Source organism: Mus musculus, chromosome 1 (assembly GCF_000001635.26).
Source record: "Mus musculus strain C57BL/6J chromosome 1, GRCm38.p6 C57BL/6J".
In the NCBI taxonomy this organism is placed as follows: Eukaryota; Metazoa; Chordata; class Mammalia; order Rodentia; family Muridae; genus Mus; species Mus musculus.
In genome coordinates, this window is record NC_000067.6 from 36,139,032 (window position 1) to 36,162,725 (window position 23,694).

Here is a 23,694-nt window from a genome sequence, read left to right on the forward strand (position 1 = left end):
AATGGTGGACACCGCCCAGATGACCTTCCAGCTAGAAAACCATCTCGGATGTCTAAGGTGACAGGTATGGTATACTCATTGTGATCATCACTGAGAGATTTATATTTCAAGCTTTCATGCTGTGAGCCTTGAGTACTCATACATTTATAATTAAAACTTGAGAATAAAGATATAAATGTGGGACACATTAAGAGCAATAAGGAATTAACAAGCGAAATTTAAGAGTCAGAGACGGGAGATCTCTGGGATTGCTCGTTAGTTTATTTGCTGGGTTCTATCAGAGAAGACTTGTCTCAAACAGAGGAGAGGACACCTGAAGAGTAGGTGCATGCACACACACACACACACACACACACACACACACACACACACACACACACACAACCAGTCCCCCCCCTAAGCAAAACCAAACACACAGCGACACAGAGCTCCCGCTTCTTTGCCAGGTTGTATTTAAGCTTCATTTCCCTGTAGAAGCTTCTGCTGCCCACTAAGCTCCTCCACCCCACAGGCACCAGGCCTTGACTGCCACCTCAGCAAGGGCACATCAGTCTCAAGTGTGCACTGATCCTGGAGCGGCCAAACTGTTCAGCTCCACTCGTGCAGCTCAGACAAGGGGAGGGCAGAACCTGCAGGCCTCTGGAGGAACCCCGTGAGGGGTCTGCAGCACACTTGGAGGCTTTGCTCTGCTGCCTCTCAAGGTCATCACCACATTGGTCACCCAGGCTCAGTTGGGGGCGGGTCCCAGAGTTGGGGGCCTGGCTGTTGGCCCAAGATCTGTAGGACTCACTGTGGCCAGACCCTGGGACCTCCCAACCTCTCAGGCTTCGTGACTTCTGAGAGGTGAAGGGTAAGACTATCTTCTATCAGTCTGCCCTTCACTCACACACACACACACACACACACACACACACAGAGAGAGAGAGAGAGAGAGAGAGAGAGAGAGAGAGAGAGAGAGAGAGAGAGAGAGAGAGAGAATGAACAAGCAGACAGCTGTAAGAAGAGAGGAGGAATTTTATTGTGTTGGACAGATCTTACTCTCACGGTGAAACCCGCGTGGACTAAGACATCCACAGAGTTTAACCTCATCGCCAAGTGAGGTGTTGGTTTGAATGGACAGAGTAGGACACAGTTTCTTTAAAACCCCTAAGCTCTCTCTCCATTTCCCCTTTTTTTGGGTAGGAAAACAGAGTGCTTGGTAGTCTCTGTTGCACTGCCGACCTTGGGTGAGTAGAGTTTGCATCTGGCTAAGGGAATGGTGCCCACTTCTTTGTTGAGCCCACCGGGGTCAAGTAAGGCAAGCAGAAAGCACAGGCTGGGAAAGTCCACGGCTCCACGCCCTGCTCATACGGTCGGTCACGGACCCTCCACACTGCTAAGGACCCGGGAGACTAGGAAGAGGCCTCCCGCTTTCTGTCCCCGACCTGATGGACTTCCCTGTGCCACGCTGATGCCTGGCACCGACGCTCAGCTGCTCTTGGCAGTCAGCATGCAATGACTCCACGAGAAGGATCCGCCAACCCACCATGGCTATGTAACACAGAAGAGCTTTCTGTTATTACACGGAGACACAAAACACCAGCAATGAGGGAGGGGTGAGACCCTTCCAGACACTTGGAAATTTTAGTGACTTCCTGAGTGACAATGTTTAATGTGCTTGAGCTTGATCCAGCATTTGAGAAGTCCTCATTACCTTAAGGCAGAGAAAATGGGAGTTCATGAAATTTCAACAGAAAACTGCTCCCCTACTTAGTAAACAAGAACGTGAGGAGCCGTTTGATTGACTCTGATCATCATACAATATCCCATAAAGCCACGGACTCAACAACTCTCTTAAGAAGTCGTGCTCCGTACTGCCAGCACGTGTCCCTCTAGGCAGCCTTCCATGAACTCTCCCCAGAAAAGTGCATGGGAGTGAGCGCCTTCCCAACGCCTCAGGTGCATCATTTCCTTGAAGCATGCGGGTCTAACTAGGAAGGGTAATTTTAGAAGGGTAATTTAATGGAGGACACGCGGACAAGAGGAGTTGACTTCATACTGGTGACCAAATCTGACCAGTCCTAAACTATGCCAGTCAAGTTTGTTTCCTGTTTTTTGTTTGTTTGTTTGCTTGTTCTTTTCTTCCTTCTTTAGCACTGGGCTCTCAGCTCATCTTTCAGCAACTCAGACGAGAGCCAGGTAACATACCTGCCATGAAGTCTGCTCCTGACCAGACAGGCCCTGCACGGTGCACACATGCACGCCCCGAGACGACCATGCTCAACCAGAAATGTAGCCTCTGCCCGGGTAACAACGCCAACTATCTTATGAAACCAGCACATTACCACTCTCGACATGGGTGCATCCAGGATACTTCTAACCCAGGACTCTGGAGAGCTGTGCCCCACAGCCCCAGGTCCAGTCAAGGGCCGCTTTTCATGGATTCACATCGGCACAGTCTGACTTGTCACAGGTCACACTACCCTAGTGATTCAGAAAGGAAACACTCTACTGCTATATGACAGGAGGTCAAAGAACCATTTATTCGCAGGCCAAGAATGGCGGTGAGCTCTCCAGGAGCCTCAATAACCTGTCTGCTCAGTCACTTCCTGCTTCTTGGAGAATAGCTCATCTCTCTTTTCAGTCACAACATGCTTTTTCGTAGTGAGAATGTCAGGTGAAATCTGACAGGGACACCCTTCCAGGGCCACTTGCCGGCAGCAGCCCATTTGTGGCAGTGGCTTAGTTTGTAGAGATGATTTAATCCACAGGATGCAAGGAAGGACCAGGAAAGGGGGGGCCTGGACAGCTTTAGAAGGGTTTAGTTTAGGGTCTGGCCTAGCCAGCATCAGCTCTGAATATGACTTATGTCAGTGTAGTGACCCACGAGGGACTAAAGGGCCATAGGAGACCCATGCCTTCCTCTTCCTCAGAGGAGGCACACATAATTTGGTAAGAGAAGGACCCTGGCCACCGGGCCAGCATCTCAGAGCACTGACTATTCCTGCTCAACACTCCAGGCTCCCAGGGCACTGGGAAGACAGCTTCCGCTCACAGTCGGGCGCAGCAGCCCTGAGAGCTTAATCCAGGGTGGACATGAAGCCTGAACAAAGGCTGGCTCTTAAGCTAACTTTTAGATTTGAAAATGGGGGGGGGGGAGATATTACTTGATATATGTGTGGTAATTTTTTTATTTTTTGAAATTCATGTTGTAATATACACTGTATCAATAAATGTCAAGGGCTAGTTAAGCTAAGAAGCTATGGAACATGTTTGTCTCAAACGTATCCTCCATGGCCCTTTGTCTGGGGATGTGTGCCCCTTCCCTGACTTTATGACAAATGACAAAACACTTTGATAATCCAAGAGTCAAAATACATCGCTTGAAACAGCTGGGAAGTAATTTATTCCCAGACACCTTTCCAAGGTCAGAGGGCTCGCTACAGCCTGTCCTTGCTACCCAAGCGCCTGCAGAGGGAGAGGGAGAAAACCCTGCTGACCGACCGATGGTAGCAGCCCCCCAGCTCGTTTCTGGGGTGTCGTGAGCACCGAACTAAATGATGTTGTTTTTAGTGCTGCTCTTTGTTCTCTTATGTGGATTCCTGACCTGAGGGGACACTTGTGCTCTGCCCAGGACTCTCAGTGGGAGCTCCAGCTGACGAGGTAAGGGGGTTAATGCTGGTTCTCTGAATTCCCAATCCAGTTTTCTGTCTCTACTTATTACTTAACAATTGCCCACTCAAATCCCTAACCACGGCTCCTGTAGGCCATTCTTCCATGGTAACACACATATTACCTAGCTTGGACAGGCAAGAACTTAGTTACCCACAGTACTCATTCCTCATATTCAGTCTTTTTTTTTGGGGGGGGGGGGCTGGGGAGATACAGTACCAGACAGAAGGCCTTGGGCTTGCTAGACAAGCACTCTGTCTGCCACTGAGCCACACCCTGTGCCCAGCAACACTAACTCTCTGCTGTAGATCCCTGAGTCCTGGGCAGAGATGACACCACACACCCACACCTGTCCAGCCAGGTTAACAACACGTGGAAGGCTCCTCAGCCCAGGCTGCTCCCGAGGTGATGCTGGGCTGTGGCTGTGAACACAAAGCAGTGAAGGGTGCTGCTTCAGACAGCAGCAGTACCTTAGAACTGGACCAGACCTCGGCAAGTCTCGAAAGCCAAAGGGGACCCTCAGAGCCAAAGCACAAGGGAAAGACAGAGTGTAGGAAACCGAGTTCCAGAGACAGAGTCATTCCTGGTCACAGGTCTGAGAGCATTTGGGGGAAGAAACACCCAAAGTTATCCCCTGGGTCTGAGAGAAAACTCTACAAGGGAAAGGGCAGACAGTATGGTGCATCCAGACGGAGGCTGAGCACGCTGAGAGCGGTCACTGAGGGACTCAGGACGCCTGTGCCCAGCCAGGAAACTGATAACCAACAGCTTTTTAGAAAGTAAGAAGAAAAAGCACACATTTTCATAAATAGAAAAATTGTTTACAAAACAATTACCTGGACAGTTCACTGGGTACTAGACTGAAGAGAACGGCCCATGTTTTTGTCTTCCATCGAACACCCCAACACTCTCCACTACCTGCCATTTCTTCCAGCCTTATCCACACCACCCCGTTTCTCCTGAAGACTGATTTGCTTAGCAACTGCACTGAGCCAACCCTGAAGACACATGATTATTGGTTGGGCTCCATTAAACAACAAGCCTAGTGCTTGGGAAGGGGGGTGGGGAGGGGAAGAGACGTGAGAAGCATGTTGGCGTAGACCTTGAGGCATGGATGAAGCATCTGCCGGCCTGACCTGGTACAGGGTGGGCATCTGCACTGCAGCAAGGGCTGCAGGTAAACTGAGGTAAGGAAGAACATGGTGACCTTTCTGCCCAGCTTCTGGGCCAGCACAGCAGTGTGTGCTCTGGGCTGTGGGCACCGAAGGACTGGGCTTCTTGCAGTTGCTGCCGGCATTTCTCCCTCTGGTGAGAAGAAGAGTCCCAGAAGACCAGCCACTTGTCTTCCTCTGAGGTACAAATCCAACAGAGCCTTAGCCCCAAGGATCTAGCACCCACTAGGGTGCAGTAGTCTAAATCAATGCTCAGATCAATAGGTGTGGTACACCTGCCCAATCCGTTCATCAGCAGTCGTATCGAAAGATCAGAGAAAACAGCAGTTAGTCCAAACTGTCAAGGTGGGTTTCCCATCTTCCTCCAGAGATCATAATTCCTCATGCTTCTGAGAGCCTGGGGGAAGAACACAGACCGTGAGACTTACGTCATAAAACAGCGTGTGACACTGCCCCCAGCACAGCACTGTAGCTTCAGATGGTCTGTAGAAGCTTGGTGTTGGCTATTTCTGTATTAAGGGTTGAAAGCGAACCTAAGAGAAGAAGACATTTTTAGCTCTAAGAACTGACACGCCCTTGGGCTATACACGGCCTCCACCAGGGCAGCGCTGGCTCTCGGGGTCTCCAGCAGGGCAGAGCTGGCTCTGGGCCACACACTGCTGTGTGCAGAAATCTTCTGCACTTACACATTCTTTCTGTGAGCCAGGGCAGCTGTTCTTTGATCCTTAAACTGTTTTAAGGTTGCTGATCGGTACGTAACAGTAAAGTACATCTCTCCGTGTGTATTGCTTTTCCTGGAGTTATCTAAGATGCAGCCTCAGTAGAGGCATTCTTGCACAATGCACTTGCACTTTACCATGACTGTGTGCACATGCTATGGTGTGCATGCGTGCTCACAGCAGCTCTGTGGAGTGAGTTCTCTCCTTTGCTCTGACAAGAGACGTGGGAATGAGGACTCGTGTCATGAAGTAAGCACTTCTCCTGCTGAGCCACCTCTCTGGCCCATTGGTGCAGCATTTTCAAGGCTCCTTGTAAGAGACCTGCTGCTTTTAAAGCAAGGCTTTCCAGACACATGGACAGTTTCGGCAAGGCTCACTCACCAGTCTCACCCCTGCCCCCTAATGCATTGCACTACCACTCCACCTGTATTTTTTTGACATATCAGATATTAATGGTGACTCTAATTTCATCACTGTATCCTTATTCCTCATATATGGCTCTTCTTTTGAATAGTCTGTTCATATTCTTTGTCCATTTATCTATAAGTAATTACATAATGAATTTAACTTCTTAAAACAGTATTTATTTTCATTTTTTTATGTGTATGGGTATTTTGCCCTTATGTCTCTGAATATCACATGCATGCTAAGCACACAGAGGCCAGAAGAGGGCATCAGATCCCCTGGAACTGGAGTTATAGACAGTGTTTTTAAAGCTAAGCCGGCTCTCCTGCTCCAAATCTTTAGTGAGTGTGTGACTATAACCTACTAGCTATGACACTTTCTAGCCTGCAGTCTCCAGAACAGACTTTCAAGTCTCTCCAGGTCCCTGCACTTGCTTCTTAGGATGAGTTTAAAGGAGGAGAAATATTTAATCGAGACTCCAATTTATTCACTGTTCTTGTAGGCTGGTCTCAAATGCACTCTGTAGGTGGAAGTGAGTTTAACACCTGGTCCTCTTGATTCCCAGCCTGGCATAAACCGTCCAGACTTTCATGGACAGACAAAGATACTAGACGTTTATTTGTAAGCTTTAGTGGCTTTGAAAATAAAAGACCACAAATCACCTAATTTGACCAGTAGTCTATAAGGTTATTGTAAGTATACAGACGCCCATGGTAGGAGGAGAGCACTGGCTGCTGAAAGCAAGCTGTCCTGACGTCTACAGGCATGCGGTGGTACATATGAACACTTGTGTGCACCCCACCACACACACACACACACACACACACACACACACACACACACACACATCTCTTCTTCTTCTGACTAAACAAACAAGTGTTGGGGGGAGGACTACAAAACTACATTGAATGTGCTATTTAGAAGACTGGCTGAAGGGCACAATGGGAAATAGACCCTGGATGAGATCAAGATCTAGGGAAATGGACCCCTACATTGTTTCAGCAACAAATTAGTAGCCAGGACTGACTTATCCTCAGTCAGCTTCACACTGACCTTCCTGCGTCTCCTCTGTATGCAGGGTCCCCAGCTCCTTCTCCTCTTGGAAGAGGGTCTGCAGCTGCTTGATCTCCTGGTCGTAGTCTTGCCACTCAGGGACGATCCGCACGGCAGCCTCCAGTTTGGGCTCCTTAGTCATGGGATTATTACACTGCAAGCACACAAGCACACCTCAGTGGAGCTATAAGAAAGGTACACCCTATGTACAGATTGCCACAGGCCTCCAGCAGGCATGTGTGAGACTAAGTATGGGAGATCGGGATTTCAGGGCTAGCCTGGGTTACACAGTAAACCTCTCAAAACCAAAGGAAACAAAGTTACTGGCTAAGCAGACACCTGTCCAGGCACAGGGTTGAAGTGGAAGACACGGGTGACACAGCAGAAATCAACTCTTAGACCGCTGCATGTGATCTGGCGTCCTGGGCAAGTGAGGAAGAGCCCTGCTGAAGTGACCAGGACATGCTCTGCAGCTCCAACCATAATTCAGCGAAAGCCAATTTGAACAGCACCAGCAGCCACCAGGTTCTCTGTCCCAGGGCAGGGAGGACCACCAGGCTCTGTCAGGTCCCAGGGTAGGGAGGGCAGCTCACCAGGTCGATGGTCTTTGCCCGCTTCTTAGAGGCGTCATCACACCACGTTTCACACCAAAGCCATTCCTGAGGGAGCGATTTGATTGGCACCTGATGGATCATGTTATTGGGCAAATCCTGTTTGGTAAAGAAAATGAAACACAAGGATTTAAAACTCAGAAAGAAATTTAAATAAGCAACCAGTGTAGGCTTAAAATTCAACTAGAGTGCTGGAGAGACAGCTCAGCATTTAAGAGTATATATTGTTCTCCCAGAGGACCTGAGTTCAGTCCCCAGAACCCATGTAACCCACATGGGCAGATCACAAACACCTGCAACTCCAGGGATCTGATGCCCCTTTCTGGCCTCTGCAGACACCTACACACATGTGCACATACCCACACATAGACATGTGTACACATATTTAAAACTTAGAAAAACAAACAACAATACTCCCTCAACTGGGGACCCAAGGGGGTGACTATGAAATTAAGGGCATTAGCACCTCTTACAGGGAACCCAGTAGGTCCCCACCATACGGCAGCTCACAACCATCTTTATCTCCAGTGCCAGGGGGTCTGGTGCCCTTTTATGGGCTCCTCCAGCACTGGGCTCACACACACACACACACACACACACACACAGGCAAACACATATACATATAAAAAGAGACAAAACCAACACAAACAAGATTCAACTACATTTCACTGCATGAAAGTAAATTCTAAAACTTCCCGTTGCTGTCTTTTGCTCTGTTGAGACTGTTGCCCACGCTGGCCTGGGACTTGTCCTCCTGCCTGGCCTCGCACGCACGTGCTGAGACTACAGAGGAGTCACCATGCAGTCTCTGCTCACTTCTGCAGGGAGAAGAGGTGGGCCTTAACACTTTATAGTTTTCCAGAGGAGAAGCACCGACTCTCCCGCTCCCAAATGATGGAGCCCAAATTTCTCTCACAATAAAATGTTCCATTGTCCTAACACTCTGGGGAGAAAAAAACCCAATATACCACTGGAATAAATAAACAGAACTGACTGACTGTGACGCTTGTAAAAATGATGTAGTGTAGTCAGCCGAGTATAGTGCTATGCGCTGCAATCCCAGCACTCTGGGAGCAAAGGCAGGAGTGTTCACAGTCACTGAGTTCCAGGCCAGCGTGGCGATGTGAGATCCTGTCTGAGAACCATGACCAGGTCAGTTATGCAAGCAACAATCACTCCAGTCTTGTGCACAATGGTGGTCTGAATGAGAACAGGTCATAGGTTTGAACACTTGATCCCCAGTTGGTGAAACTATTCCCATCAACCACACAGCAGCTCACAACCGTCTTTCTGTATGGGGACAGGTTAGGAGGTATGGCCTAGTTGGAGGAAGGGTGTCACTGGGGGCAGACTGCGACATTTCAAAAGACCTACACCATTCCTGGTATCTCTCTCCATCTCCCACTTATAGTAAAGATGTGAGCGCTCAGCTGTTTCTGCTGCCGTGGTTTTTTTGCCCTGCCATCAAGGCCTCTAACTCTCTGAAACCATAGGCGCAGTTAAAGGCTTTATCAATGGCCTTGGGCATAGTGTTTTCTCACAGAAATAGGAATGAAAAGTAACTGAGACAATTTCCTTCATCAAACCGTCAACAAAATAAACTTTAGATACTGCTGAACCTGCACTTTCTACTCTGCGGGAAGATAATAATTATACATAATATACTTTATAATATAACACAGTCTTACAGCCATACATATCATGGCTCCCAGTTTAGGGTCTTTATGTGATTCCTGAGTGTGCAAATAAATGAGTGGGTTTCTGATTCTTGTGCCTTTTCTTTTCCTCCTGTTTGTTTTGTTCAATTCTGAATGTGTTAGCTTTTGTTTTATCTTTTTATTCTGTATTCTATTATTATCCCTTAGATGCTATTTTCTACTGAGAGACAGAAAGCAGGTGAATCCAATGTGAGGAGGGGAAGGAACGGGAAACTGGAATCGGGATATATTATGTGAGGGGGAAAATTATTTTCAATAAAAGGAAAAAAATAAAGAAAAGAAACAGCTGAGAGAAAACATGAACAAAAGCAGTCATATGCTCAGAGGTCATGAGATGAGAGCCAGCAGGTGGGTCAAAGACCTGGCAGTGCAAACTGTCACTCTGCATGAGACAGCTGCTAAAGATAAAGGACAGAGGATTCCAGCACAGACTGAAAACAAAAAATACTAAAATGGAAGCAAATATGTTAATTAAAATGAAGGACAAACAGAAGACTAAACTAACTAGACAGGAAACACAAAGAACAAAGGACAAAAGACTAAAATAATAAACTACTAAGATTGAGCAGGGTGGGGGGGCGAGCTGAGTGAAGGTGGTTAGCTGCAGGAAGCTCTACAGGAAGGAAGAGATAGAATGGGGAACGGCTGGTGAAGGGCACAAAACTACAAAGGAAAGTGAGTAGAGGGAACACATCCCCAGGTCAGCAGAGGCCAAGAGGCTAAATAGAAGCATGGTGTCCAGGCTAGACAGCAGGCTCAGTAGAGTCTACAGAGTGGCAAGTGGGCTGCCTCCTGCCTGCCACAGTCAGGGAGCAGGGCAGCAGTCTGCTATCAGGAGTGACATGCTCCTGACGCACGGGGCTCTGGTTATAGCCTTGGCTTTGTAGTGACTCCTTGATACACCTGAAGATGGATTCTTTTAATGGATGCTACATATCACAATAAACAACAACATATTTTAAGAAAGACTTTAAACAAGCTGGGTATTGTGGCTCATGCCTTTAATCTCAGCACTACGGAGGCAGAGGCTGGTGGATCTCTAGACCAGCCCTGTCTACAAAGAGAGTTCCAGGCCAGCCAAGGCTACTAAGTGCTACCTGGTCTCAAAACAGCAGCTGCAGCAGCAGATTGACAGTAGATATCTAAAACACTTAAAGCTACAACTGGGGCTGAGGAGAAGGGTGAGGGTAGGAGCCCTGGCTGCTCTAACACCTGTCTGTCACTCCAGCTCAGGGTGATTGAGACTCCCTCTCCTGGTCTCTGGGAGCACTGCACATACAGTGCATAGACCTACATGCAGGCAAAACACCCATGCACATAAAGACAAATAAACAGAACACAAACCCAAACGAAACAAACCTGTAATTTTACTTCTGAAAATGCTTGTTATTGGAAAAGTTATTCAGCAAGCCTTCCTGAAAGTTCTGACATGGAGGGCAGTCAGGGCTAGAAAATTTTACTACTTTTTAGTGTAAATTCTGAGCTTTTTGACAGTCTCAGAGCCTTTGGGATCAGACAAGTCTCTCTCTCTCTCTCACACACACACACACACACACACTCACTCACACTCACACTCACATACTTTCCATGAAGAAATAGTTCAGTTCTGAGAAAGCACACAAACACTACTTCATTTTCAGACACAAATGGCATACTTGTATGTGTAATGTCAACGGTCACTTACTTGATCAAGATTTGAAAGACTGTTGGGATCCTGGCTCAGACCTTGGTACTGTCCCCTGAGTCTGTCTCCAGCAGCTATTTTCCTAAACTTCTTCAGATCCACGACATACAGCGCACTGAGTGGAGAGGAGACACTTGTTACAGACAAACCATCAATTGATGTCAACAATGAACCCAACTGAATGGTGGGAGAGGTCATGGATGGAACAGGCCAGTGTCCCAGAGAGAGAGTGGAAGATGCCGCAGAGGGCGCATGCACATGGCCAAGAGGATCACACACCTGCAGGCTATGGCCTGCTCTGACGGCTCACTTTGGCCAGCTTTTTATTTTGTTGTCTTACAAGGAAACTAATTTCTGAGGCAAGATTTCTATCTAGGGGCTGGAGAGATGGCTTGGTGGTTAAGAGCACTGACTGCTCTTCCAGAGAACCTGAGTTCAATTCCCAGCAGCCACATGGTGGCTCACAACCATCTGTAATGGGATCTGATGCCCTCTTCTGGTGTGTCTGAAGAGAGCAACAGTATATTCACACACATAAAATAAATATAAGAAAGACAAAAAGAAATCTGGCTAACTCAAAAGATCCAGTGATAAAGATCACTGAAACTGATAAATGATAACAATTTGCCACCACTATCCTGACGACATCTTAAGATAACAGGAGAGGAGCAGGCAGGGTTCCAATTCTCTGCAGCCAAGAAACACGGAATAAAACTGAAGTCACCGCAGCCATCATTCATCTCTGTGTGTGCTCATTTTAACAAGGAGTTACTTAGGGCCCTGAGGATTGTCGCAGAGGTTAGGAGCCCTGGCTACCCTTCTAGAGGATCAGAGTTTGGTTCCCTTCATGCACACAGTGGCTCACCATCTTCTGTAACTCCAGTTTCAGGGACTCTGACATCTTCTGGCCTTCATGCAGGCAAAATACTCATACACATAAAATAAGTCAATCTTTTCTTTTTTTAAAAAAGATGTATTTTTTGTTTTTTTTTTTGTAAATGTGTATGGGTGTTTTACCTGCATCTATGTCTGTATATCACATGCAAACAGTGCCTACACAGGCCAAAAGGTGCCCTGGACCTGGGCTTATAGGCAGGTGTGAGCACCCATGTGGGTGTGGGTGTTGGTGCTATGGAAAAGTAGCCAGTGGTCCTCATCTCAGAGAACATCTCTCCAGCTCGATAATATTTCTTGTATATGTCCTAGCCTCCAAATCACCTTCTTCCAGAAGACATGGAGTGTCCATTTGAAGTAATAAATGCATATACTGGTATACTGGTTGTGGGTTTTGTTTGTTTGGTGTTTTTTTGTTTTTTAGACAGGGTCTCACTTTGTAGACCATGCTAGCTTTAAACTCACAGAGATTCCCTGGCCTCTGTCTCCCAAGTGCTGGGATTAAAGGCATGTGCCACCCAAAGGTTACGAATATGCTTGAAATAGGCAAAACAATGTACTTAGTAGATTATACATCAGGACACACTCACAGGAAAACTATGAAGAACATACTGCAGTATATGCAGCTAAACAAATAAACTAAGTCTCTCTTTATATGTAGTATAAGAGGCATAAGCAGGGCACCCTCTCAGTACCTGATGTGATACTTTCGTCCAGCCAAATGACTGGCCCAGTACCCTGACTTCCAGAAGCGGTAGCCATCCATCTCTCTCCTGCTGTCGCAGAAGGGAGTGTAACCGTAAGGCGCACCATCCAAATTGAAATCTCTTAACTCCTTCAGATCTGTCCGTACAATCTGCAGTAAAGAAAACAAACGGTTTGTTAACCAGCGCACAGGTAGTTTCCCTGTGGCATGATCCTTCACCAGGCAGCAGGAAGGGCAGCACACTGGGTGACAGCACAGGCTTAGAACACAAGCCGAGTTCCCCCAGTGTTGCACGTAACCTGAAATGATCCCACACACTCATGTTTTTCACTGAGTGGTGCTATTCTGAAGACTGTTTAATTCAAAAGTATTGAACTGATTTTAACAGGGAAATTTCAAGAGTGTATTATTATCATGTTTAATAAGCTCTGTGCTTACTATCCATGCTGCAGCCTGTATGTCAGATGTATGTACAGTGAACAGGATCAACAGGAGAGGAGAAAGATATCAATCAAAAAGCACACAGTTTAGCAGTGTGAAGACAGCAGCTGTACTATAAGAGAAGACCATCACTGTGGAGAAGGTATGAACTCTGCACCGACTGACAGAGTGGTCTGCAGCGTTCCTTGTCATCAGAACCACGCATGCCCCTGAACATCAATTACCCCCCATGCCAGCAACACCTGTCCTGGCTGGAGTCCTAGTATTCTAGAGACAGAGACAAAAGAACAATTTGGATGACAGAGAAAGGCTCTGTTTCAAAAATCAATGAATGAACTGTAAATAAATGAACAATGAAGGAGCTAACATTTGGGCAGATAGTGGACACAGTGACCAAGTAATATTAAGCATTTATTTTGTAACTCAGGTATTTATGGTAAGTGAATTAATACTAAGATATAGGACTGCACACACTGTAGAGCTGCTGCAGACCCAGGGTCGACCCTGAATTTCGTGAGCCCTACCTATTGGTGTATAGGGAGGCTCATGCTTCCAGCTTCTTTTTTTTGTTGTTTGTTTGTTTGTTTTTTGAAAATTGCAAATAAAAAGTTTAATTTCAGAATCCAAGCTCGTCATTTATAAATATACTGAAGCATAGTCCACGCAAACTCAGACCAAGCCTGCATACAGTATTTCAACACAGCATTTTTTTCTAAAAGGTCAGAGGCAATGAGTGATTTGTTTCCCCCAGAATATTTAACTGACTTGAAATGAGAAAATGAAAATTTTTTTTTTTAAAGACATAAGCAAAAACTCTGGAGTCTGGAAAAGAGTCTGATAGCTGATGCTTCATGTTGATATCCTTGGGACTCTATAATGTCCCAATGATGGTTGAGGCTTCCCTATCATAAGGGAAAAAAATCTAAATGCCTAAGGCTTTTCTCATGGCTGCAATAAACAAGCGCTTTCCCTGTCAACAAGCTACCTCCTCAAAGTAGAATCTGAGCACTATCTGGTCAGACTGTGAGGGGTCAGTGCATACTTCTTATGAGATAGCTTTATTGTATAGCGATGCAAAGAGTAAGTCAGAGGCGTGGAGATTGGATCAACAACACCCCCAGCTTCTGAAGAAGCTGCAGACCCAGGGTCGGGATGGACTGTCTGGGGATTACGCAGTTCCACATCCTGGAGTGGCTTCCACGACAGCCGTGGACCCACAACAGGAACTCGATTTGACTCTGGTTAAGACCCACAGGTATGGAAAGTTCCACAACTCAGAGAAAGCTGCAGACCCAAGTGGGATAACCACACTTGCACGAGACGGTTCCCTCAAAGGAAGGCATGAGGGAGACACCTTGTCCCTACAAACCAGTCCCACAGAACAAATAGCACCTCAACTCTGTTACAATTTAGTCCTCTCCTGAACGCTGCAACCGCCACCACTAAAAGACAAGAAGAGATGATTTGGATTAAAAAAAATGAAACGTACAAAAGAAAGAAAAACTCAACCAATAAACTAACTCCAGATGTGCAAGTTCAGAGCAGAAACAAAACCAAAAGAAGGTAGCATGTCTCCTTCAGAGACGACTAACCCCATTACTCTGGCTCCTAATGAAAATGGCTTGGAAGAACTTGCAGCCAGAGAACTTAAAAGAATAATTATAACTATGTTCAACAACTTAAAGGCATGAGTATATCCTGAGAACAAAACAAAACAAGAGCTGGATGAATACGGAAATCAACCCATGATATAAAAATTAAATTCAAAAGAGAGAGAGAAAAAAAAACTGAAGAAAAACCAGAGATGATGCTGGAAAGAAAAATTCAGGTAGCCAAATTAAAGCTCAGTTGGAAAGCTCGCACACAGAACAAAGCATGTGGAAAACAGAGTATCAGGGCAGGAAGAGAAGGGATTCGAATCATACAGAGAAGGGCAACAAGAAGCAGCTGGAGGAGAGGGCATGGGCACATGGAAGAGAGGTGGGACACCATGGAAAGACCAAACTACTGAATCGTCTAATCCTAGCAGATAAGAAGCCTACTCCAAAGGCACAGAACAGACAGTATTTTTAATAAAATTATAGAAGAAAATGTCCAAATCTAGAGAAAAAGGTGTGTGTGTAAACAGCCCACAGAGTAGGAGAAAAGCGCTGGCACTAGTGCAGGAGGGTGACTATTATGGGATGACTAGTGGCTTTCTGACTGGATCTGAGGCTTGCTCCACAGGAGGGAAACTTCATGCCTAGTATTGAAATCATGGCCAAAAGCCCAGGACTGCGGAGGTCATGGCCACAGAGCAGAACCTGCTATTTTATTTTCTGAAATAGTGATACTCTCAAGGTACCTTCTAAATAATTATGTTAAAACCTTCTGATTACTTATGACCCACGCTGCCCTTGGCCTTGGTCAGAGAAGCTTCTTTGTGCAGTGGGAAGCAGAGACACAAACTAGTCAAAATAAAAAGAGGAGGAGACTGATGCTCAGAGCTGAATGGGGATCTGCATCCCAAGGCTCGGGGACCACTGAGGACAGTGAGCTGGGAAGGATGGGGAGGAATGCTGTGGATGCTGTCCTCTGGACATGACTGCTCATCTCACTCCTAAACTCAGAGCAGCTGTGGGCACCTACACAAGACCAAGATCCAAGATCAACCAGGCGCTGTGCAGATGACTGGACCCCCGTTACTGAGGCATCCCTGGCAGTGGGGACTCGAGGGAAGGAGATTCATCAACACCAATAGGATCCCATGCTCCAGTGGATGGCTCTGTGCCCATGCACCCACGGGCTGCTCCAACTGGACGCAGTGGGTTATTCATTGTATTGTATACAAACATAAAGCTTTTACAGAAAAGGAGATGTGTTAATGGAACTTAAATACAAAAGGTGATGACATCTGAGTGATCTCTTCCCATGTTCCTGAACTACTGATGCAAACACAGGTGCTCTGCCATCTGAGACTCACGTTACCCCCACCCGAGCGAGCTCACCTGATCAGCATCCACAAAGAGGAACTTGTCAACAACCAGCGGGAAAAGCACGTCCAGGAAGAGGATCTTGTAGCCCCAGATGATTCGCTGCTTCTCCGTCTGCTGGTGAAGCCACCTTGGCCATTTGTACTGAACAAGCTCATACTGGAAATTGTATTTTTTGGCCATGTAAGGTATAAACTCCTAGTTTAGACACAGGGAACAACAATCATTCACTCTGATTAAAAAGACTGATCCTTACTTTAAGTTAGCCAGTATTACAGTACAACTAAAACACTCGCACTGAAACAAGGTCTGGCACAATCTGGTTTAATTCACCTGACTCACGGAAGTCACATCTAAACTCTGGTCCAATCCCTACTTTTTGATGACATCTACTCACCACAAGAAATGAAGGAAATCTGCAGGTGAAGGCTTTTAGATTTACAACTTTATACAACTTGTGCATGTGTGTGTGTAAGGCACACAAGCTCCAGGTTTACTTATCTACATTTGACTTTAGTAAAACACTCTTGAGCTTGATATTAAGGTCTTCTCAAGGCTGAGTCTAACCCGGGCTATCACACGGCAGAGCCAGAACTCTGAGCAGGCTCTTGGCGTTGACAGGTAGTCTTCTGTGTTCAGACACCAGCTCTCAGGAGATCAGAAGTAAGGAAAGCCCTCATCTGAGATGAGCCACACTGAATACAAAGTTGTCTTGTAAATACTACAGGAAAAGTGACCGCAGGAAAGTCGGGCCAACCCACTACGAGGCACACAGGGGAAGTAGCCCCTCCCCTTCCTCATGAGAAGAGTATTCATTCGCAAACCATTCCCAAACCCCACTCACTGTGCTTCCTAAGCTAAGGGGAGACAGCAAACCTCCCAGGGCAAGGACTGTTAGTTTGCTACAACACTGTCTCAGAAAAGACAAAGACTTTCCTCCTATGTTACCCAGCTTCAAACAGGCCATAATTTTGGGTTTAGATTCATAAACACTATTACCCCAAATAGAGAAACCTGGAAAAAAAAACAATATAGAAACAGACAACAAAATTAAAATATCCTAATGAAAGGGATAAAAATTAAGAGTATAGATAAAACAAAGGTAGAAAAGAATATGTTACAGTGTTAATATTCCCTTAACAAGGTTTTCCTTTTCCCTATGAACAAACCTTAAATGTGGGGGACAAGTAGTTCTTCAAGAACCAGAACTTCACAGGAGTCTTGGTATTCTTCAGGACTGAGAGCATCATGATGCTGCCAAACAAAACAAATAATTATTTCTCAATGCTTTTTAACCTCAGCAACATTAAGCAGAAGGAACTCACAAGATTGACAGCAGAGCCAACCCATTGTTCAGTTAGGCAGAGACCTTCACTAATGGGAAAGTATACATATACGTACATAAAGATGTCCCTGGAAGAGAGAGGGACAAGGAATTCCCTGTAAGTATACCCCAACAGATAGAGGCAAACTCTAATTATGCTGTACATTTAAATGACCCATCTCATCAACTGACGGTGAGTTAGCTAGCACTGGAGATCATAGTCAGGACTACAGCACTCTCCAAACCAGTGCTCAGGCACAGCAACATCTGGTACTGAGCAAACGGTGCACACATGCACAGCCTCTGTCGAGAGCCTGGAGAGACTGGAGTCAGTAAGGGGAGGGCATGGGCTCAGGAAAGTCATTGCCACTGTCATTAGTTTAGAGCAGATATTTATTGGAAAAAGGACTAGAAATTAACCAAATGACATTGTTTTTATTATTTTCTATATCAGATTTATAATGAAAACTAAAAGGACAAACAGCTGTGAAATTGGGACAATGGCTTTCAAGTAATATGTCTTCAACGCTGAGCTCCCAGACACCCTGAGACCTCAGGATTCCACAAAGGGATCCCGAAAGCCCTCCCCTCTTAACCACATCAACAATGTCAAGCAATGATCCGTCCTGCTTCCAGTTGCATGACCTAGACAAACTCCTTCCATTTTAATCTCAGTTTGCAAGCAAAGCTGTTCTCACATAAACCTAAGGTCTGGCTTTAAAGGCCTGTGGCTCTGCAGAAGATGGCCAAGTGTTACACAGTTTCTGTACTTTCTATGCCAATTCTCTAGCTTCTGGTTTATGCAATATTTGATGGCCAAAAAAATCAACAACAGTCTATAAGGTGTGCATACAACAAATAGAACTGTATGTGGTAGGCTACCCACAGCCCTCAGAGTACTTTGTGTGTGTACACACACACACACACACACACACACACACACACCATAGCAAGCAAATCCTTTCACTCAAAGAATACTATAACAAATCCATTTACATAACAAATAGTGAAAACTAACCGAAGAAATCTTTCGTAGAGATGACCAGATGCAACAGAGAAAATATTGATTATGTCATCTTTATCTTGCTTCACTTCTTCAGCCTTCTGTCCTGAGAAGCCCCTGTGATGACATAATTAAAAACAGCACTTACATGTGGGGCTGACACAACCTTTCAGGAGAGGAAAGGGACAGTGCCTGAGCCTTCCTGCTCCAGAGGTAAGACTTGGTGGGAGCACCAGGGGATACTGGGTGGGAGCACCAGGGGATGCTGGGTGGGAGCACCAGGGGATGCTGGGTGGGAGCACCAGGGGATGCTGGGTGAGAGCACCAGGGGATGCTGGGTGGGAGCACCAGGGGATGCTAGGTGGGGCACAAGGAAAAGGAGGTAATAAGGAGGATGCTCCCCAAAGGCACCCGGTCATTGAGGAATACACAGAACACAAGCTACTCCAAAGAACACAGCCGTCCAATGACCGTCACCTCTGCCAGCAGTGGGCCCCACCAACCACAAGGGAAGAGAGCACACCAGAAGCTCCCTCCGTGGAAGAACACTTTCCTTCTCTTAACCGAAAGGGAAGCATTCCTCTTCTCCAACTGAAAGGGCTTAATCTAGCTGCATGAAGTGGTTTGGAAGCCCAGAAAAAATTACCATATTGCAAAGGATGCATGGTTCACACCTCTGGCCCTCCCTGTACATGTAAGCTGTTCACCATGATGCCGACTTACCACTTGAATGAGTCCCAGAATCCAGACTCGTTCTCATTTGTCCCATCACTCAGCAAGTCTTCATTAGCCATGTCTGCCTTCTTCTGAACCTGCAATTGTATGTGACAGGTCTGACAGGCGCAAACCTGAAGTGCACTGGCAACAGGAAACAATCAACCAATTCTCCTAAAGGGGACCCCACCCAGACTCTCAGGACTGTGGCAGTGCGTTCATCAGAACACTCACGTTAAAGCCTTCAGGGGCAAGCCAGCCATCTCTTTGAATTGTACAAAGAGCCAAAGACCAAGCTCATAGAAACAGAGGGAGTAACCCAGAAGACAACTTCTCTAGCTGACAACTTCAAGGGAAGAATGCGGCCCACAGGAACCATTGAGAGAGGCGCATCAGGTGGTCCATGCTCAGGACTTCTACCACAAAAGATTCCCTGCAGCAATCACCCTCCTGTTCAGCCTCGCAATGGCTGACTTTAGGTTTTACCATGTGTAACAGTTACTTATCCTACAATCATTTTACTTTAGGATTTCAAAATGCTGAAGAGAAAGAGAGTAAGAAAAGACTAAATAAAATCACCTGTTTGTATTCTGTGTTTGGTTTTGTAGGCAGTGTCTCATATCATTCAAGATGGCCTCAAACTCACTATGCAGTCTAGGCTGACCTTAAATTCCTGATCCTCCTGCCTCTAACTCCCCAGTTCTGAGACTACAGGTGTGCACCATCCTGCCTATAAAAACTATAATCTTACTGTTGAATTGCCAGTGGAATTTCCCACAGTCTTCTGAGACTAAAATACTAACTCTATGAATTGTGGGTATGAAAGCGCCCAAGCCAGAGCTGGAGAGATAGCTCAGTGGTTCAGAGCACACTCATACAGCTCCCCCAGAGGACCTGAGTTCAGTTCCCAGCAACTATACTGAATAGTTCACAACAACCTGTAACTCCATTTCTAAGAGATACCAATGCTCTCTTGTGCCCTTCACAGGTATACGAGTGTCATATATTCACATAAACACATTTACATGTGTATAAATAAATAAAACTTAAAAAAAAAAACATGGCAAAGCTGAGCCAGGTGCAATGCCTTTAATCCTGATACTTGGGAGGCAGTCAAACATATCTGTGAGTTCGAGGCCAACCTGGTCTACATAGCAAGTCCCAGGTCAATCAGGGCTTCAGGGCTAAATAGTGAGACCCTGTCTCAATCAGAATGGAGAGGGGAGTACACAAAGTCTCTGTGGGGACATTTTGCACAAAATGGGACTCTGAGATTACCAAAAGTGACAATCTGTTGGCTGAAGAAAGCTAGAATCTTATCTTCACTAAGACATTTTTCTTAAGCAGCATCCCTAGAACTATTAAAACAAACAACAACAAAATCCAAAAGCCAACCAACCAACCAAAAGCCACTTCCAAATGGAATACCAAAATGACTTCCAAATGCAGCAGTCCTACTTCATCTAATGGAGACATTCCAAGCCCCTACTGGATGCATGAACTCTAAGAGTAGAGAACCCTGTATACATATTACAGCTTTGTTCACTCTATTTGTACTAATGCTTAATTGGTAAGTTAGGCAAGGTAAAAATCACAACAGTAATTAACACAAAACAGAACATTAAAACAGTGTCTTAATGAACTACCGCGAGAGGGCTCTCCTAGCACGGTCACAAGTGTTAGTACCTCCGACAGCGGCTGCCACGGGGGGACTGCTGTCTGTTCCCTGACAGTGGCTGGCCACGGCCACAGGGGGGGACTGCTGTCTGTTCCCTGACAGTGGCTGGCCACGGCCACAGGGGGGGACTGCTGTCTGTTCCCTGACAAAGCCGAGCAGACTCACCTTCACTTTGATGATCTTGCTCTTGAAGTTATTGAGGATGACAACAACGTCGTTTGCATCAGGAGGGGAATCTGTACCATCATGGCTTAGAGACAAGTAAGACAGAGAAAGAAATCACAATCCCAAAATGCGGTAAATACTCAGACAACAAGATGGGCTGTGCTTGCCCATCTTCATTGTAGAAACACTTTTTAAAACCAACAGTTTCCTCACAGTCTGAAAGAAACACCTTTACAGGACAAAGAAGTGTTCCTGGAAATCTCCATCTCTAGGCTAGGGACGTGAGCTGACTTCCTTCCTACAGCAGGCAAACATCAATGGGCTCTCAGGCAGGACAAGCACTGGTCAGATCATGACAAAGCTTGTCCGCTCACAGTCTGCACACTCAGGCCCATCCCTGGAGCCGCTTCTGCTGTTTAACTCTTGGCAGAGTGTGGTGACTCACACCTGTAACCCCAACAGGAAGCAGCAGGGAGATCAACTGCGATCAAAGCCAGCCTAGGCTACAGTGTGAGAGGCGGCACAACCAGCCAAGTTTAGAGCACAGACTCAATTCTGTGTCTGGTAGGAAGCCCACAGTGCAGCCGCTCTGGTCCGAGGCCCACAAGGCAGAGCAGGACGACTGTGAGTACTCGCTTCCTCCTCATCTCACTCTCCAGGCAGCAATGTGAGGAAGCCACTGCATGTGCTGTCACTCAGCAGGCAGCAAAAGGAGAGGAGAAAGCTGGCGCACAGAAGATTCCAGAATCACAGGCTGTCCATTTGGGAAGCCTCGGAAGACAGGAACCCTAGACAGCAGAGAGGACGGCACCACAGCCCCAGGCAAGGAAGAAGATGGACAGGGCCCATAGAAGAAACATTCTGTGAAGCCTTCTTGGGAAAATAACTGAATCAGGGAAAAGCCTACTATTTACAATAAGGACATTACTATAGCACAAAATTCTAAGTTATTGAATAAGAAATCTGCACAAGCTAGGTATGGAGGCACACGCCTGAGGTCTCAGCTACAGGAGACTAAGGCAGAAGACTCACTTGAGTCCAGTTCAAGCGTGGGTGAGAGAAAAACCAAAACCAAACCCACTAAACCACACTGCTTCTCCATGTCAAGTAAAAGGCCATGAAGCCAAAGCAAATACACACATTAGGCTGTTCACAGAAACCATAATGAAAACCATTCCCTACACAAACTGGCACAGAACTAAGGACGAGTTTAAACTGTGTTAAACAGGATAGAGACCACATTTTTAAAATGGTGTTCTGGGGTTCGTTTGAACTTTAAGACAATTCCTGTCACTGACAGGCTGGTGTAGGAGTACGCCTACACAACTGCAGCCCAGGGACCAGGACCGACAGTCAGACTACACAGTCAAAGCTCATGTGTTCTGTGCATGTACAAAACAGCCGGGGTCATGATAAACACCTCCCATCAGCGTACTGAACAGGACCGACCCTGCTGTTTCCAGTCAGCTCTCATCAAGTGGTCAGAGCTCCTGCCTGCTATCTGCATCCTTCTGATAAGAGCTGACAGGGAAAGCAATGGAGAACAGACCTCGCTCTGATCAGCACTTAGACCCCTTGCTAACCAACCCATCCCCTACAACTTCTCCCACACTTACTCTTCTGAGAAGCTTGGCTTTATCATGAACTCGACTATAACGCACGATGCCTGGGGTAAGCCCAGATAATGCGCAATTAAAGCTCAGTCTCTACAATGAAGCCGTCTCCTTGTCCTACCTGTAGATCCTATAAATGTCATCTGAGCGCCCCTTCCTCAGTCTCAGAATCCAGGCTCCCGGATTGGCTTTGAGCTGAAAATATCCCTAGGACACAAACAGAGTACAGGCTCAGGTCTCTTTACATTTAAATGTTTCTAATGAATGCTTACATTTTCATTTACATGCAGATCATGTATGTGTATATGACAGCCTATCTACCCCATCCCCTCTCATGAACTAGGTACTGAACTCAGGGTCTTATTACCATGATAATTAAAGAAAGTTTAAAAGATAATTAACAAACCAGAGGTAAGTAAAACAAACCAAACCAAAAAACTACCAACCAATAAGCTAAGAGGCAAAGAGCCTCAGCAGGGCAGTGCAGTGGCGCCTGCAGTGCTCCACGGAGAGCAAGCAGGGACTTTACACAGCAGTCCATTGTTAGTTCTATTTCACACCAAGGTTCAGAATGCTAACTGTTCTGTCATAAATTACAGTGTCTAAATAACCATCACGGAAGTTGTACTATCGATAAACTGATTACTTACCAGATTGGCCATCACAATTGTGTCCACAATTGTTGGGTTGGCTGAAGTTCCTAAAGTGAACTGTAGTCCTCGAGGGGGCTGGCCTGTGGTGATGTCGTAACAATGACCTTCTAGTAACAGATATTCCAGCTCATACTCAGCAGCCACTATACTGTCCACCTGAAAGACCAGAGTTAAAGCACATGACACATGTAATTACTGTTACACATGTAATCTGCCAGGTCAGGGCAACAATCACGAGGGGGAAAGCACTGGCTGCCACCGAGGCTGAGGGCTAGAGCTCCATCCTGGATTCTATGACAGAAGGAATGTGTCACAAACCACCCACTACAGCCACGAAGACCACCCGTTGGGTAATGATTTAGACACAGTGTCAGATCAGAAACAGTTCCTAACTGCCGGGGACAACTGGGAGTGGGTATTTGAGGACTGTGATGACCAGATCTGACTAGGCTTGGAAGCACACCTCTGGGCATGTGTGAGGGCCTTTCAGAGAGGATCAATTCAGGAGGAAAGACCCA

The 23,694-nt window shown here is 46.3% G+C and overlaps 1 protein-coding gene and 1 non-coding gene across 3 annotated transcripts in view; both read right to left on the reverse strand.

Annotated features, from left to right (window-relative positions):
* Nucleotides 1–996: 996 nt before the first annotated feature.
* The window catches only part of Uggt1 (UDP-glucose glycoprotein glucosyltransferase 1), a 104,293-nt gene continuing 81,595 nt past the window's right edge, over nucleotides 997–23,694 (reverse strand). For both annotated transcript variants that reach the window (XM_006496062.4, NM_198899.2), the window contains 12 exons: nucleotides 23,174–23,332; nucleotides 22,645–22,730; nucleotides 20,911–20,995; nucleotides 19,077–19,165; nucleotides 18,369–18,470; nucleotides 17,196–17,280; nucleotides 16,042–16,224; nucleotides 12,603–12,763; nucleotides 11,014–11,128; nucleotides 7,594–7,710; nucleotides 7,001–7,154; nucleotides 997–5,220 (listed from right to left, as the gene is read on the reverse strand). In XM_006496062.4, the coding sequence (XP_006496125.1) occupies nucleotides 5,195–5,220; nucleotides 7,001–7,154; nucleotides 7,594–7,710; nucleotides 11,014–11,128; nucleotides 12,603–12,763; nucleotides 16,042–16,224; nucleotides 17,196–17,280; nucleotides 18,369–18,470; nucleotides 19,077–19,165; nucleotides 20,911–20,995; nucleotides 22,645–22,730; nucleotides 23,174–23,332 (1,362 nt within the window). In that variant the 3' untranslated portion in view covers nucleotides 997–5,194. The remainder of the gene's footprint in view (nucleotides 5,221–7,000; nucleotides 7,155–7,593; nucleotides 7,711–11,013; nucleotides 11,129–12,602; nucleotides 12,764–16,041; nucleotides 16,225–17,195; nucleotides 17,281–18,368; nucleotides 18,471–19,076; nucleotides 19,166–20,910; nucleotides 20,996–22,644; nucleotides 22,731–23,173; nucleotides 23,333–23,694) is intronic.
* Mir6897 (microRNA 6897) lies at nucleotides 5,221–5,282 on the reverse strand. Its single transcript, NR_105862.1, has one exon. It is a non-coding gene; the product is annotated as a microRNA 6897 (primary transcript).